The 13,816-nt window shown below is 37.1% G+C and overlaps 1 protein-coding gene across 2 annotated transcripts in view; it reads left to right on the plus strand.

Annotated features, from left to right (window-relative positions):
- The window catches only part of JAKMIP1 (janus kinase and microtubule interacting protein 1), a 97,329-nt gene that overhangs the window by 11,947 nt on the left and 71,566 nt on the right, over positions 1-13,816 (plus strand). The window contains exons 2-3 of one of the 2 annotated variants that reach the window (XM_074147983.1): positions 1,331-1,605; positions 11,337-11,831. In XM_074147983.1, coding sequence (XP_074004084.1) covers positions 1,477-1,605; positions 11,337-11,831 — 624 coding nt within the window. In that variant the 5' untranslated portion in view covers positions 1,331-1,476. Of the gene's footprint in view, positions 1-1,330; positions 1,606-11,336; positions 11,832-13,816 lie in introns of those variants that run through there. The other variant, XM_074147982.1, reaches the window with a different exon arrangement.

The following is a 13,816-nucleotide window of genomic DNA, read 5'->3' on the forward strand; positions in this document are numbered from 1 at the left end:
TTTATAAATTAAGAACTCCAAGGGAATATTGTCAAACAGACTGAGACTTGGTGTTCTGAATTCTGTTCACTTTTTGTCTAATTTGACTTGTCATTTCGAGCAAGATGTTTGACTCCTTGGTTTCTGTTTACCAGTCCTTAAAGAGCCGAATAAAAGTTATGTATTTAGGTGAACTCACCAAATGGTGTTTGTCTGCACACACCTGAAGTATTAGTTGTTAACCCTTTAGAAAGTATCTGCTAAAGAATGCATGTGATTTTCATTCTAATACAGTTTCTAAAATAACTCCCAGGCAGAAGTAGGTTGGAAAGAGCATTGTTTGAAGGCAATTTGGTAGCAGTTTTCTTGGAAATATAATACTTCAGGAATGTAGTTCAATATTAACGTAGGAACCTCTGTGCTTTGTCGGCAATTTAATGATTAAAATTATGTGGATATTTAAAATGAGTAGAGAATGTGGGTTTGGAAACTAATTCAACATTGATAGCACTTGTTGCTCAGTTTGTTCTTGTGGAACACCAAGTTATTCTTAGAGGAGAGCAGAGAGGAAAAAAAGCCTCAGATTAAGCTTCTATAACTACTCATGAAGCAAACTAATCATGGGATTTCCTAATTATTGGAATTAGGGTTCTTTGCCTGCTATTGATGTTCTCCTTGAATATTGCATAGAGCTGATTTAAATAATTGAATAATTTTAAGCTTAGAGGCATACTGGGGAATGAAAATGAATTTAAATACCTTAATGTTTTGATTGGAGCATTTCAAACAGTATCAACCCTGAACATAAGCAGTTTATATATATGATATTTTGAAGAAGTAATTTTAACATGGTTTTCCAGTTTTGTGATACCTTTTCCATATATCCTGATGCTGTGAGAATCAATGATAACTGAATAATACAACTGTGAATTATAACTGATACAGTACGGTGAGAAATGCTTTCTTCTTACTACAGGAAATAAACTATTTCCACTGATGCACCACCAGCCTCAGTTAATTTATGGTTGTCCCTGTGCCTGTTGGGAGTCCTGAGCATGATCCAAGTCAGGTCTTCAATAAGATGTGATTTCTGTTTAATATGCTGTATTCATCATAACTGTAAAGAGTTTCTGTGGACATCAGATTACAGTGGATCGGGTTTAGATAAGATGATGAAATATTGTGTAACTTCTTCTTTTCTGATCTATTTCTTTCAAAGTCTAGTACACTGTGCAATATAGTGTGTACTGTAAGGAAGTTCAGCGTGCTTTAAAACTGGATGCGAAGTCTGATGTTTGATTCTGCTCAATGCTGTAGCCTAATTCTGCTCCTACTACTTTGTTTCTTCCAGGGCACGAGAGACTGCTCTCACGATGGCAGAGATTTGTGTGAAAGATTTTGTTGAACACTGCACAACTCCTAAATGCTAAAAGCAGGAGGCACTAGCTGGTAGCTCAGTGTGGAGCAAAAATTTTATTTTAAACTTAAAAAGTAATTATGTCAAAGAAAAGCCGTGCCAAGGCAGAGAAGTCCGACATGGAGGTTGAAGCCCTGCAAGCTGCTAATGAGGAGCTACGAACTAAGCTAACCAACATCCAGATAGAATTTCAGCAAGAAAAAAGCAAGGTATTTGTCTGTTTATCTTTTGTGATTGTTTTTCTTAACAGTAGCAGAGCTTGAATCTCAAACTAATTCACTACTAAAATATATTAGCCTTAAAAGTAAAACATGGGACAAAGAAGTGAAATCAGAAGAACCACTGATGAACTGAAATTGGTGCCGAATATTTTAAATAATTCGCAAAAGGAAGTAAATATCCCCAAACGTCCAGTCACTGAAATTTGCAGTCACAGCAATACCAATGGCCCTAGCTTAAAGGCAAGGCTTTGGCAATGCCTGACTTAAAGGCAACAAGAGAGCTTTGTATTTGATCTTAGCACTGAAAAATCTGTTGTAAGAAGAAGTGTCTTCAAAGTCAAACATCAGAGTCATATTCAAAGTGTGTCACTTTAAATGCCTATGGAGAATGTAAATTAACTGGAAATCAAAGTGTGTAGGAGTCCTGATATGATTTTCCTGAGGTTATGTGTGCCATTACTCTGAGCTGTTCAATGATGCATTCAACTGCTAATGAAACAGATCCATCAATATTTGTCTTTCATTTGGCACACGTTCAACAGGTATTTACTTGAGTAATGAAGAGAACACCTAGGAGAAATTGCTCATTCATGAAGTACATATATATTTGTAAAGATTAGCATTTATTTTTATGTATCTCTGCAGCAGTTTAAAGTATGGACAAGCCAATAAGGTTATTTCTATTCTATTAGTTGATCTTGATTAGTGCATTTGACTTTGCACAAGACAGTCCTGGAGGTGAATCCATGTGCAGATGGAGTTATCTGTGTGTGTTTGGTGATACTGTACTTGCAAGAGTTTCAAGGACTTACCAGTGGAACAAGTATGCACTGAAAACCTGTTCACTTTATACAACATGGCTTTGTTCTAGCCTTGTTTCTTTATATTGCTGTAAAATTTGGAACACCTGAATAATAATATTCCTGTATGTTATAGTTTCTTTAACAGTGTGGTACTCAGCTTTGAATGGTCTTGTTTTTCATATTTTAATTAAAAAAGCAAACCAAAAAAACCACCTACAAATATAATCTTCAGAATTTATTTCTTACAGAGGAAAAAGAAACAATAAACACTTAATTCTTTTTTGACTGATACAATAGGTTCAGTATGTATCAGCCAACTAAATATGTGTTGCCTTGGAAATTTTTGTTCTTCACAGGAGAAGAAAAAAAAGTCATATCTCTTATGAGTTTGCAAGATTGATGAGTGAACAGAAAAGTCAGGGTTTTTTGCTATTATCTTCCTCTTCCAACTTCTACTCTTTTTAGATGAAATGAGAATAAATAATAAAATGAGAGTGGCACAAACTACTTTTTCTTAAAACCACATAGCATGAAATTTACTAGTGGTTGATACCCACTAAAATTGAACTTACCAGCTGATAAATTGTATTATTCCACTGTCATTTTTAGCATCTCAGTGCTTCTGTTTGGCAAGTGACTTGTGAGCTGATGGTACATTCCATTTACATTAGTAAATTATTTTTTTTTTTTTAGTTATTCTGTCTTATTTCCCATTTTATTCTATATCACTTCTTATGTAGAAATACAGATGTAAATTTTATTATCATCTTTTAATTGGCTTAAAAAGAGCACATAATTATAAAGTTATCTTATACCTTGGACAGAAGAATGAATTAATTTTGAGTGTTTAAATTACTCAGATTCTAAAAAAATCTACAAAAAGATTACACAAGCCCTAAGAAGAGTTTACACCTCATGCTTCCAAGTTTGACGCTTTACCTGTAATAGTGTCAAGTTTAACACTGATTCAACTAAGAATAAATTGTAGCTGCAAGACCATGGCAGCTGCAGGAATATTTTCTATAACTAGTCTACTTATTTACATGTAGTCTGGTAAGAGTTGCTTCAATGGTTACCTGTTCATCTCTCTACAGTTTGAGAATTTCTTATTTTCTGGTGTTTTGAGGTTGTTATAGGAGACGCACCTGTGTTTTGTGTGTGTATGTGTGCAGACAAATGAGTGAGCTTGCGTGTAATGTGTAGTGGAATACGAAAGAGGAGATGACAGCCAGGGTGCTCTAAGATCCTACCAAAAATACAGTGCAGTCTGTAGTAAATTCTGCAGCGTGTTGGAGTGTGTTTCTGGGAGCATGGGGGGACAAGAGGTCTTCAACCTCTTCCTATGTCTTTGGTGTGGCGTTTGCTCTGTCATTTAACTGGAATTGAACCGTGTAGTTTATTTCCCACCATCAGGGCAGCAGCCTGTGCTCTGTCTGTGCAGCAGTTATATAGGATGCCACGACTAAGAAAATGAGTAAATTAAAGCCATAAAGATTTTTCCTCTTTAGACTGTAGCTTAAAAATGAGTAACAAAACCAACAGAAATTATGGTTTGATATCAGAAAACACTGTGCCTAGAGAATTCTAAGTAAATTAGATGGCTTTATTGGCACGGAGGTAAGAGAGGAAGTGTTGAAGCTGCTAAACAGACAGCTCTGTGGCCCGTGGGACATAACTGTATTAGGAAAGGTAACAAACTCTTGTGGGGCCAATTCATTTAATTTAATTCTCCTAAACTATTTTATCCCTCACGTATATGCCTATATTAATGATTTATCTGAGGAAGAACCTTCTAATTGATGAGAGACATCACAAATGGTAATCGGTACTAACACACTTCTGCCTGCAAAATACTGGCTTCTCTGAAGTAAAATTTTACCCAAGAGACATCCCAAACTTTGCATATCTCCCCAGTTAATTTTGTTTCATTTGTTGTTGAGCCATTTAAAAACATTTCTCCTGTAAAATTGTTCCCCTCCATGCTTATACGATACCTGATCACAAAATTGATATGTTTGCAGTTCTTTGAATATGCATCATTGTGGATCTTGCTGGTGGTGTTTTGGGCCCCTGCCATACGAGCAGCTGGATTCATTTATGTTGCTGAAGTGGTGAAGCAAAAGTTGTGGCCCTGCCTTAGTTCCCTTGTACTGTCTCTTGTTTCAGCAACACGCATTTGATGGGTTTGGGCAGCCTGTTGATATGTAGCATATCCTGGGATTGTACGTTTGCTTCCATCTATGGAGAGCCTGGAGAAGGAAATGCATGAACTGAACACGGGCTCGCATACTGCCCTCTCTCTGCTAGTGGAAATGTTTGCTTGGAAGACATCCAAAATTTAGGTATCAAGTGAAAAAAAACGAAGCACAAAAATTATACTTATTTTAACATGAATGGAGCCAAGACTTGCTCTAACGGAACCTTAAAGTCCGGTGCAGTAAGCACAAGGGGCTGCAATGAATGAACATGGTCTTGGGAGTCAGACTCAAGAAAATGTGAATCAGCTCAATGGTTTTATAAATGCCCATGTTGACATCCACGAATATTTAGTGCCTTTTCCTGCTGAAATGGTTAGGAAACATTAGAAGATAGTCTTCCGATACATCGAGTAATATTTTGTTCTTGATAGCAAGGTCTTACGGCATTTGCTGTCACTATTGCTCCATCTTCACCGAGTTCTGCTATTGCTTTTAAATATCCATATTTGGCTTGTGACTGTACATTTTATAGAGTTGAGATCAGAACATATCTAGGAGTTAGGATAAATGAGATGTTTCAACTCAGTTGCCATTGTATCACTTCACAATTTTATAGATTGCTTTTGTAAGTCCTCATGCTTTTCCCAGCTATCTTTGGGTTGGATGTTGAATCTGTGGGTAACAGTGATTCCTTGTAAGTTGAAAAAAAAAAAAAATCTATGTTCAATATATGAATTTAAAAAAAAAAATGAGATAGCATGTCATACTGTCAAAACAGCTTTATTTACTGGGGATAAAAAAATTTTATGGAAAAGAGTTATGGCCAATATGTATGAAAGGATTCTAAATACAGCTGTTGATTTGAGAATACAGACGTACTGAAGACATATATATATATATATAAAATGAAAGTTATTCCTGTCTGCTATGTACGGAATAAGAAAGGAGCCAGTTAACTTACTCAACTGTAAGGAGTGTACTGGATATATGGCAACCCTCTTGGAGTAGGGAAATGGGTGAAGTATTGGAAAACCCGTGTCGGGTAAACCCCAAAACTCCTGCCACTACTGACTGGGAATAAAAGGAAGCACATCCCTTTGGGTAAGTCGTTTCCTGACAGCAGCTGAATGTCATTTGAATTCAGCTGTTCTCTACGCTTGATATATAAATGTAATTTCTCAATCCTTAACAAAATCACTAAACCGAGAGAATTTTGGACATCTGTCAAACATTAGACAGTAAGTAACAATGTTATTACGAATAAATGCGGCAGTGTTACTTTAATCAGAATTCAAAATTATTACATGAGTGAATATGCTAGACATGATAATGAAATTTCTAACTCAGGTAAAACAGATACTGGAGAGGAGTGAGACATCAACAGGCAGATACTAAGCAATGATTATCATTAATTTGGAAGAATCAACAAGGAAGTATGATAATTAAACCTTTTAGATGGTATCACGTTGGAAGAGGTCGACAGAAAACACAGTGGAAGAGATCCTAAAAAATCCTGATGCTACAGTGTGATCTACAGGAAAATTCTACTCAGAACTGTAGTAGGCCTCTAAAATTAAAGTATCTTATCAAATTATATATCTAAACTATTTAAATCTGGAACAAAAGGGAAATCACTGGAGTCTTCACAAGTTTCTAGGGGATCCAAATATAGCACAGAGAAAAGAGATGCTTCATATATTCAGATGTGAACAGAAACACATTTTCTGTGATCCTTAGTATTGTCACATAATCCTCAGAGTTTAGGCTAAAAGGTTATCAGAAGTGGAAAAGCTTGAGGCACGAAAGGTTGCAGTAGATGTGGTGCCTTGATTTTATTTTTTTTTTAATATATTCTTTTTAAAGAGTTTTTTTAAATTCATTTGTTACTGGAAATGGGCATGCAAGAAGAGGATGTTCATGAAAATGGACAGCGAAAAACCTCCTGTGTTCACTCTGTATTCTATGGAGAAGGAACAATGAGCGAGATCATAGATAAACGAAGCAAGCAGTACAGGCAGATGGACTGGAAAAATGGTGACTGAGTGTACTGGTTTTGGCTGGGACAGAGTTAGCCCCATACTTGCTACTGTGAAGAAAACTATGTTTTGGATTTGTGCTGAAAACAGTGTTGATAACACAGGGATGTTTTAGTTACTGCTGAGCAGTGCTTATACGGAGTCAAGGCCTTTTCTGCTTCTCGCACCACCCCACCAGTGAGTAGGTTGGAGGTGCAGGAAAACCTGGGAGGGGACACAGTCGGGACAGCTGACCCCAAGTGACCAAGGGACTTGCTGTACCATATGACATGATGCTTAGCAGTAAAACTGAGGGGGGCTGCTGGGGAGGCTGCTGCTTAGGGACTGACTGGGCATCAGTCGGTTGGTGGTGAGCAATTGTTTTCATTTGCATCTTGGGTTTTATTTTCTTCTCTCCTTGTTTTTTTTTTCTCTTTTCCTTACAATTAAAAAAAGAATAATCTTTATTTCTTTTTAATTATTAAACTGTTTTTACGGGTTTTTAATAAATACTGTTTAAATAAACACTAGTGTCTTTGCTTATTGGGCTCACCACTAGTAACCTGCCCTTTTCACAGTTGACAATAGATTGCCTACCATAACCTGAGCTCCTGGCAAAAAGGTGTGAGGAGAGTATCTCTCCCGCCCCCCCAAGCGATTGACTGTTGTGCCACAAATAAAAAAAAATCTGCATTTAAATCAAAACAAAACAAAACAAAACAAAACAACCCTGAAGTGAGGTAGTCTTTGGAAAGTTCTTATCATAACACTTTTATTGGGTCAGTGGTTTAGTAGCACTTGGCAACATATATGGCTTAATAGGTTATTGCCTTTAAGAAGTGCATAACTTTAAAAAATGTCATTGACTCCAGTCCATAAAACTGAACTATTACATTTCTGTCTCAAGTGTGCGAAGTACTTTGTCAAAAAACAGCACCAGGTGCAAATATTCCATGTTAATATAATTGTATTGTTTTAAAGAAAATCCTTCTCTCAGGCCCTGTTCAGACATAAGAAAGGCAAGAAGCAATGATGTTTGGCATCATTTTTCCAAGAAGCCAGCTTCTGCTCTTGCGACAGTGTTGTATCAATGTGCACTAATTATTAAAGATTTAATTTAGAACGGCAGAAAATGCCTGTTTCATTGGTGCCCTGATATCCTGGCTGACTTTATTTCCCTATTGGCTTCATTTCTTGGTTATGCTTCATGTTCTGCCTATGAACACAACAGCTTTCTTCATTTAAAAAAAAAAAATAAATAAAATTGCAGGAAATTAAAGAAAGACAAATTGCTTTAAAGTCTAAGTTCATTTTCAAACTGAGACTTAGGCATATGGAAAAATGCCACACTACTATTTTCATTCAGTCAGTTGCTCTGGAAGCCAAATATGTACAGATCTGCATAGTATGCAGGAGGGAGTGAGGGAAGGAGAGCTTATGGCTTTCAGGGAAGACCTAACAGATAGATCTAACTTTCCATCTTCTCTGACAAGAAGCAATAACAAGAAAAGAGCTCTTAAGACCTTGAGAATTAGGATGCATCTTTTTTTACCAAGTAATGAGGAGTGATAGACATTTAAGATGCAGTGTAAAAAATCCAGGGGTTTTAGAAGGATTCTTCTTGTTTACATTGCTCTTGCTGAAGCTTTGTAAGTAAAATGATTGATGAAATATGATAATATTCAGTATTTCTGAGTGGTTTAATGTTTTCTTATAGACAGCAACAATGCATGTAGATGTTGCCTTCCCTCAATTCAGTGAAAGACCAAAAAAATTTGAGCAAGTGTGCCATTTTGTGTAACTTGGTACTCCTCCAAAATTTTAGAATCCGTTTCTTGTATATTAAAAATGTTTGTAGGAAGTCAGATTCATTAATGTTTTGTATTGAAAACTGCCTTTCAGTTGCATGCTTTATGTACAATATAACTAATTTTAGATTACTGTAGTTTTGGAGGTATATTAACATTGTTTATATATGCCATTACACAGTTTATTTTCCTGTGTCATCATTACTAGGTTTCATTGCTCAGTTTCATTTCAGTTTTCCTTGCTCATCAGGAAGGGAATAACTAATAGATTTAAGTAAATAATGAGTGTTGGTTCATTTGCAAGTTTATAAACTCATCCATTTGTGATAGTAAATAGGTAAGTGATTTATCTTAGTTATAGAATCATTGAATGGTTTGGGTTGGAAGGGACCTTTAAGGATCATCTAGTCCAACCCCCATGCTATGGACATGGACAGGAGAGTCTTAAATTCTTCTATGGAATTGGGTGCCCTAATGCAAGCACTGAAAATCCGTGCTATCCACCATAGGCTTGGAACTAAATGTCATCCCACCAGAAGAAATAACACATAGGTATCTCCTGCAGATAATTTCCAATAGCCAGATTTAGGATTTTGGGAGAAAAATAAATAAATAAACAAATCCATCTTTCTTCATCAAATTGTGTTATCTGAATCACCCTGGAATAGAGTAACAGTATCTGTGCAATGAGATCTGCTTCTGATGGTGTCCGATTCAGAGCTGTTACCTTTTCCACAGCTGTAATTATAGTGCTCTCCCAGCTGGTGTTTAGTCCACAGTGTATCTAGAAGATTAATTTCATGAAAATGTAGATACCTTTCCTCCCTCTTCCACTCCAGCCTGTTTCCTTTCTTATTTTATTTTATTTTATTTTACTTTATTTTATTTTTTAAAATCTAGGATAAGTTTGAGTTGGTTAATTCTTAAAGTTACTCTCGAAAATAACAGAATCATAACACCTTCTACACAGGGAAAGTCTTCTGTCCTTGCTGTCTGAAGACTTCAGGTGAAGTTCAGACTCTGGAAACCCTACTGTCAGTGTTCTGGGTTTGTGTAACACATCGGTCTCATTTTATGGTCACTTTTAAATTAAGTAGTAGTCTTGGATTCATTGGATGAGCTATATCTGAGGCTTTTGTGTTAAGATGTCCCGTTTTGCCTAAAGGAAAGCCCCCAAAGTGCCTGTTTAGAGCCAACCTGCTTTCAATAAACAAATTAATGGGCCTTTCCTGAACTGGAATTATTGCTTTTAATTAACTCTACTTTTTTTTTTACACTGTAGAATCCAGAACCACGCAAAAATTTGTTTTAATTATACATTCAAAGTAAATGATAGTCTGAATATTAATAGAAATCTCCCACTCTCTGCACTACTCTGAGGCAAGTTGCAATTCTGGTTTAGTTTAGCATAAATGAAATGCATTGTATGGATACAGATCCAGCTTTGTATAGCAGAGATGCAAGCAGTCTAGGAATATTGTGACTGTGACTAACATCCTGCTGCTCGAGAGCCTCCTTTTACCATGAAGTGCTGTTTGATATGTATGATTGTATTGCCACTCAAGGTTAAAACACAGGTCTTTGAAATCTCTGCCTCTGACTTTGTTTTAGATGAGAAGTACATGTGTAGAGCCCATATTTTGACAGTCACTGTGACAGGGATAGTAGAAAGATATTACTGGCATTATACATGATGAAATACATTATAGCCTTTCTGTTTTAGTATAATGGAGAAGCAAGCCTTTCTCTCTTTTTTTTTTTTCTTTTTCTTTTCTTTTTTCTAAATTAATATCTAATCCCGCTTGGAAAAAGCATTGCTTTCCATGCAGCCTGCTAAGCATCATTTTATAATGAGGTTTCATCACAGTGGGTATTACTATAATAGGCTAGAAGACCTTTTCCCTACTCCCCCCACAACCCTTAGAGTCACTGGCCTATATTTTCTGAAGTATCTGAAGACTATAAATACCTTCAGTTTTGGGGTGTCCTGTCTGAAGCCCCTTGAGTAGACTTGATTTTTTCAGAAGACCAGTTCTTCTGGCTTATCTAATAAGGACTTTCCCATTTAAGTAGCTAAGAAATTAAGAAATCCAAAATCAATGTTTGTTTCTTTTTTTTTTGCTCTTCCCCCTCCCCTTTAATTTAGTTTCTATTCCTCATGTTCCTACTGATAAGAACACCCCTTTGTTGATAGGATCTCTTCCCTCTGTTCCTTCAAGGCAAGATCCTTTCTCATCTGATTAGCAGGAAGTACCTAAGGTCAAGTAGTGGATTTAAGTGTAGTAATTTGGGACTGAAATCCCAAAGACAGTATGTGTGTGAATTAGGTAAATCAATCCATGCCTGTCTGAGCATCCCATCTGTAAAACTGTAGTAGAGCTGCTTAGCTACAGAAGGACGTTATGGGAATAAATTAATTGAATATATGTGATGATCTAAGTCACTATGAGCATCCATGAAGCTTGGTCCTTCATATACTAGAAAAGTTCTCTCGCATTTCCCTCCCAACATAAACACAAACTCTTTTATCTCTGGTTGATTCATTTCCCATCGGCTTGTAGAGCACAGTTATGGACGAGAGTAGTCGGCGGGGGGCGGTGGTGGTGGATGAGATAAGGAGAGAACTAGATTGGATGCTGCTCGGTTTTATTTTATTCCCTAAACCTGTGAGAACTTCTTGCCAATAGCACATCCCCATGGCAGATTCCTGCACACACACGGCCTTTTTCTATCCCTGGTTCTCTAGTTAGTTATTGGAGAGAGAGGTGTCAGGTGCACAGTCTTTGCTTTTAAATATTCGGGATGAGGTTTTAATAATGTTTAAGAAAAAACTCCCTTTGTGACTTTTAAAAGTGTGGTAGCACTTGTTAATCAATACTTATATTGATGTTCCAGGTGGGTAAATTGAGAGAGAAAATCCAAGAGGTTAAGCAAGAAAGGGAGCAGGAGCAGCACAAGCACACTGCCTATGTTTCTGAACTGAAAGCCAAGCTCCACGAGGAGAAAATGAAGGAACTTCAGAGCGTCAGAGAGCTACTGATCCGGCAGCACGAGCAGGAGGTAGCAAGAATGGTGAAAATTAAAGACGGAGAAATTCAGCGTTTGCAGTCAACAGTCAATGTCCTGCGGGACGGGGCAGCTGACAAAGTGAAGACGGCGCTGCTGAGTGAAGCAAAGGAGGAGGCTCGTAAGGCGTTCGACAGTGAACGGATGAAGTTGCAACAGGAGATCTTGGAGCTGAAATCTGGCAAAAAGCAGCTTGAAGAAGCTTTGAACAACATTATGCAGGCGGATAAAATGAAGGCTGCTGACCTGCGCATGGCTTATCAGTCCCATCAGGATGAGATTAATAGAATAAAGCGGGAATGTGAGAGAGAGATCCGCAGGCTGGTAAGTTCATTAAGTAACGCGTGCTTATTTCAGTTTTTAACAGGTATTACTCTATTGCTATATGTGCCCACAAATACTAAACCACTTCTTTTCAGTGACATTTTTCATCAGTGCTGGTTGCTACAATAGGCCGCTATTTCCACTACTTTCTCCTCCTTACAGCATGGATGAACCTTGGCTCCATGTTTAGCCCAAGCCAATCCAAAGCTTTATGTCCCACCAAATAGAATTTGAGTGAACCAAGACTTTCCAGGATGAATTTTCTCAACAGAGCAAAGAAATAGACTTTCCCTTTCCCACTTGCTCAACTATATTTCCTTACAAATTCCTGCTGATCAAAACGGTCAGGTGTTGCTCATTTGGCAATGCAAGAACACCTTTGTGAGATGGCAAACAACTTTTCAGAGAGCTTTTCTATTTATATTGGAGGAACCAATTGTGCTGAACCAACACAATGTCTTTGCATCATTATCCAGGTCATTTGATTTTAAGCATTGATGCCCGTTTTTATTTTTTAAAATTTCTGTCCTTTTTCTATTGGAGCTGAAAAGTTAGGGCCTAGGACAGCAGGCTTTTTTTCACGCTTCATAAACCCTAGGATTTCAGCCCAGATGGCAAACTATGCTGTTTGTATAAAATCTAAATCCAGGCAGTATTTCCCAACAGCGGGTGCCCTAAATATTTCAAGTTATGCAGCTTTGTAAAACGTAAAGAATCTAAGATGGGCTGTTTGCAGTAGTACATTTAGAGAGTTCATCATCAAATGACAATTCGGTTTGGTACAGTGATATTTTCCATGGATATATTTGATTGTTAATCTGTCTAAACTATCACTGCAGAGGCTATGCAAATAAAATCTAAAATTATAATAAGAATAATATTTATCATATACCAAGAAGTACAGACTTTAGATGGAATAAGCCATCAGATTTTTTAAGAAAAAATGTTTTATCAGTTTTTGTTTACACAAGTATGTGCTCTTATTTCTTTTAATTCTCAGGAAAAATGATGGTGAGGGCAAGCTACAAATGTGTTATATCTATTTAATGGTGGTGATTTTCTGTCTGAGACAGTGAAAGCTTTTAATACAGTTAATATTTTTGCTTTAAATAAATTGGAGGTTGATCAAGTCTCAGGGGGATCATTTCCTTGATTAATTAGAGACGACTGCAAAGATTGATAACATGAGATTTTTGTAAGCATAGTTTCTTTCATATTTTGTTCCATATTATAAATGTAGAATTTTAAAATTCTGACCACAAAGTACAGGTAATTTTAAAAAATTTTAAAGAAGGTTGCTATGTTGTGGCCTGTGTTTTTCTAGAGAAGATTTCTAATTAAGTTTGAACTTCTCAAACCCAGGAAGTGGTGAGGTGAGGCACCCCAAATTCTGTCATCCCAAATTGCCCCAGTAAACACACCTACGCTGTTTCTTTGGGTGGTAATGTAAAGGAACCACTTACTTCTCTTTCAAGAGTGGAAGTTTTCAGCCTGCTGTGATATGAGGAATTCGTTCAGAATTATAACTGGAGCCTTACTGGGTCTCTGTTACTCTGTATGTCTAAAAAGGTATCTGGAGAGCGTGCAGGAAACTCCTGTTACCCACGCCCAGCCCCAGAGGAACCCTGGTGCCAGTCTTATGGGCTTTCACTGGAAGTGTTCATATCTTTCCCCAGTTTCATATCTTTCTCCCTCAGGAGAAGTACAGGGAAAAAATATCAGGAGCCTGGTGTTGCCTTGTAGTGCCTTGACTCCTTTCAGATAATGAATTTCAATTTTTTTCATTAAATTGTGTGGGTTGTTTTTATGAAAGAGAAGTGTTTCTTCCAGGAATTCATAACAATTTAGGCCGTTGTTCTTGCATAAGGCACTCTTTAAATCTGGACCAAGGTAAAAATTACTGCAGAGTTCCTAGATGCTGCTCTCTTCCTCTGGGAGCGGGATTGCAGAATCAGATCATCAGGATATTTCCCTTCCCCTTCTTT

Source organism: Numenius arquata, chromosome 5, assembly GCF_964106895.1.
Source record: "Numenius arquata chromosome 5, bNumArq3.hap1.1, whole genome shotgun sequence".
Taxonomy (NCBI): Eukaryota; Metazoa; Chordata; class Aves; order Charadriiformes; family Scolopacidae; genus Numenius; species Numenius arquata.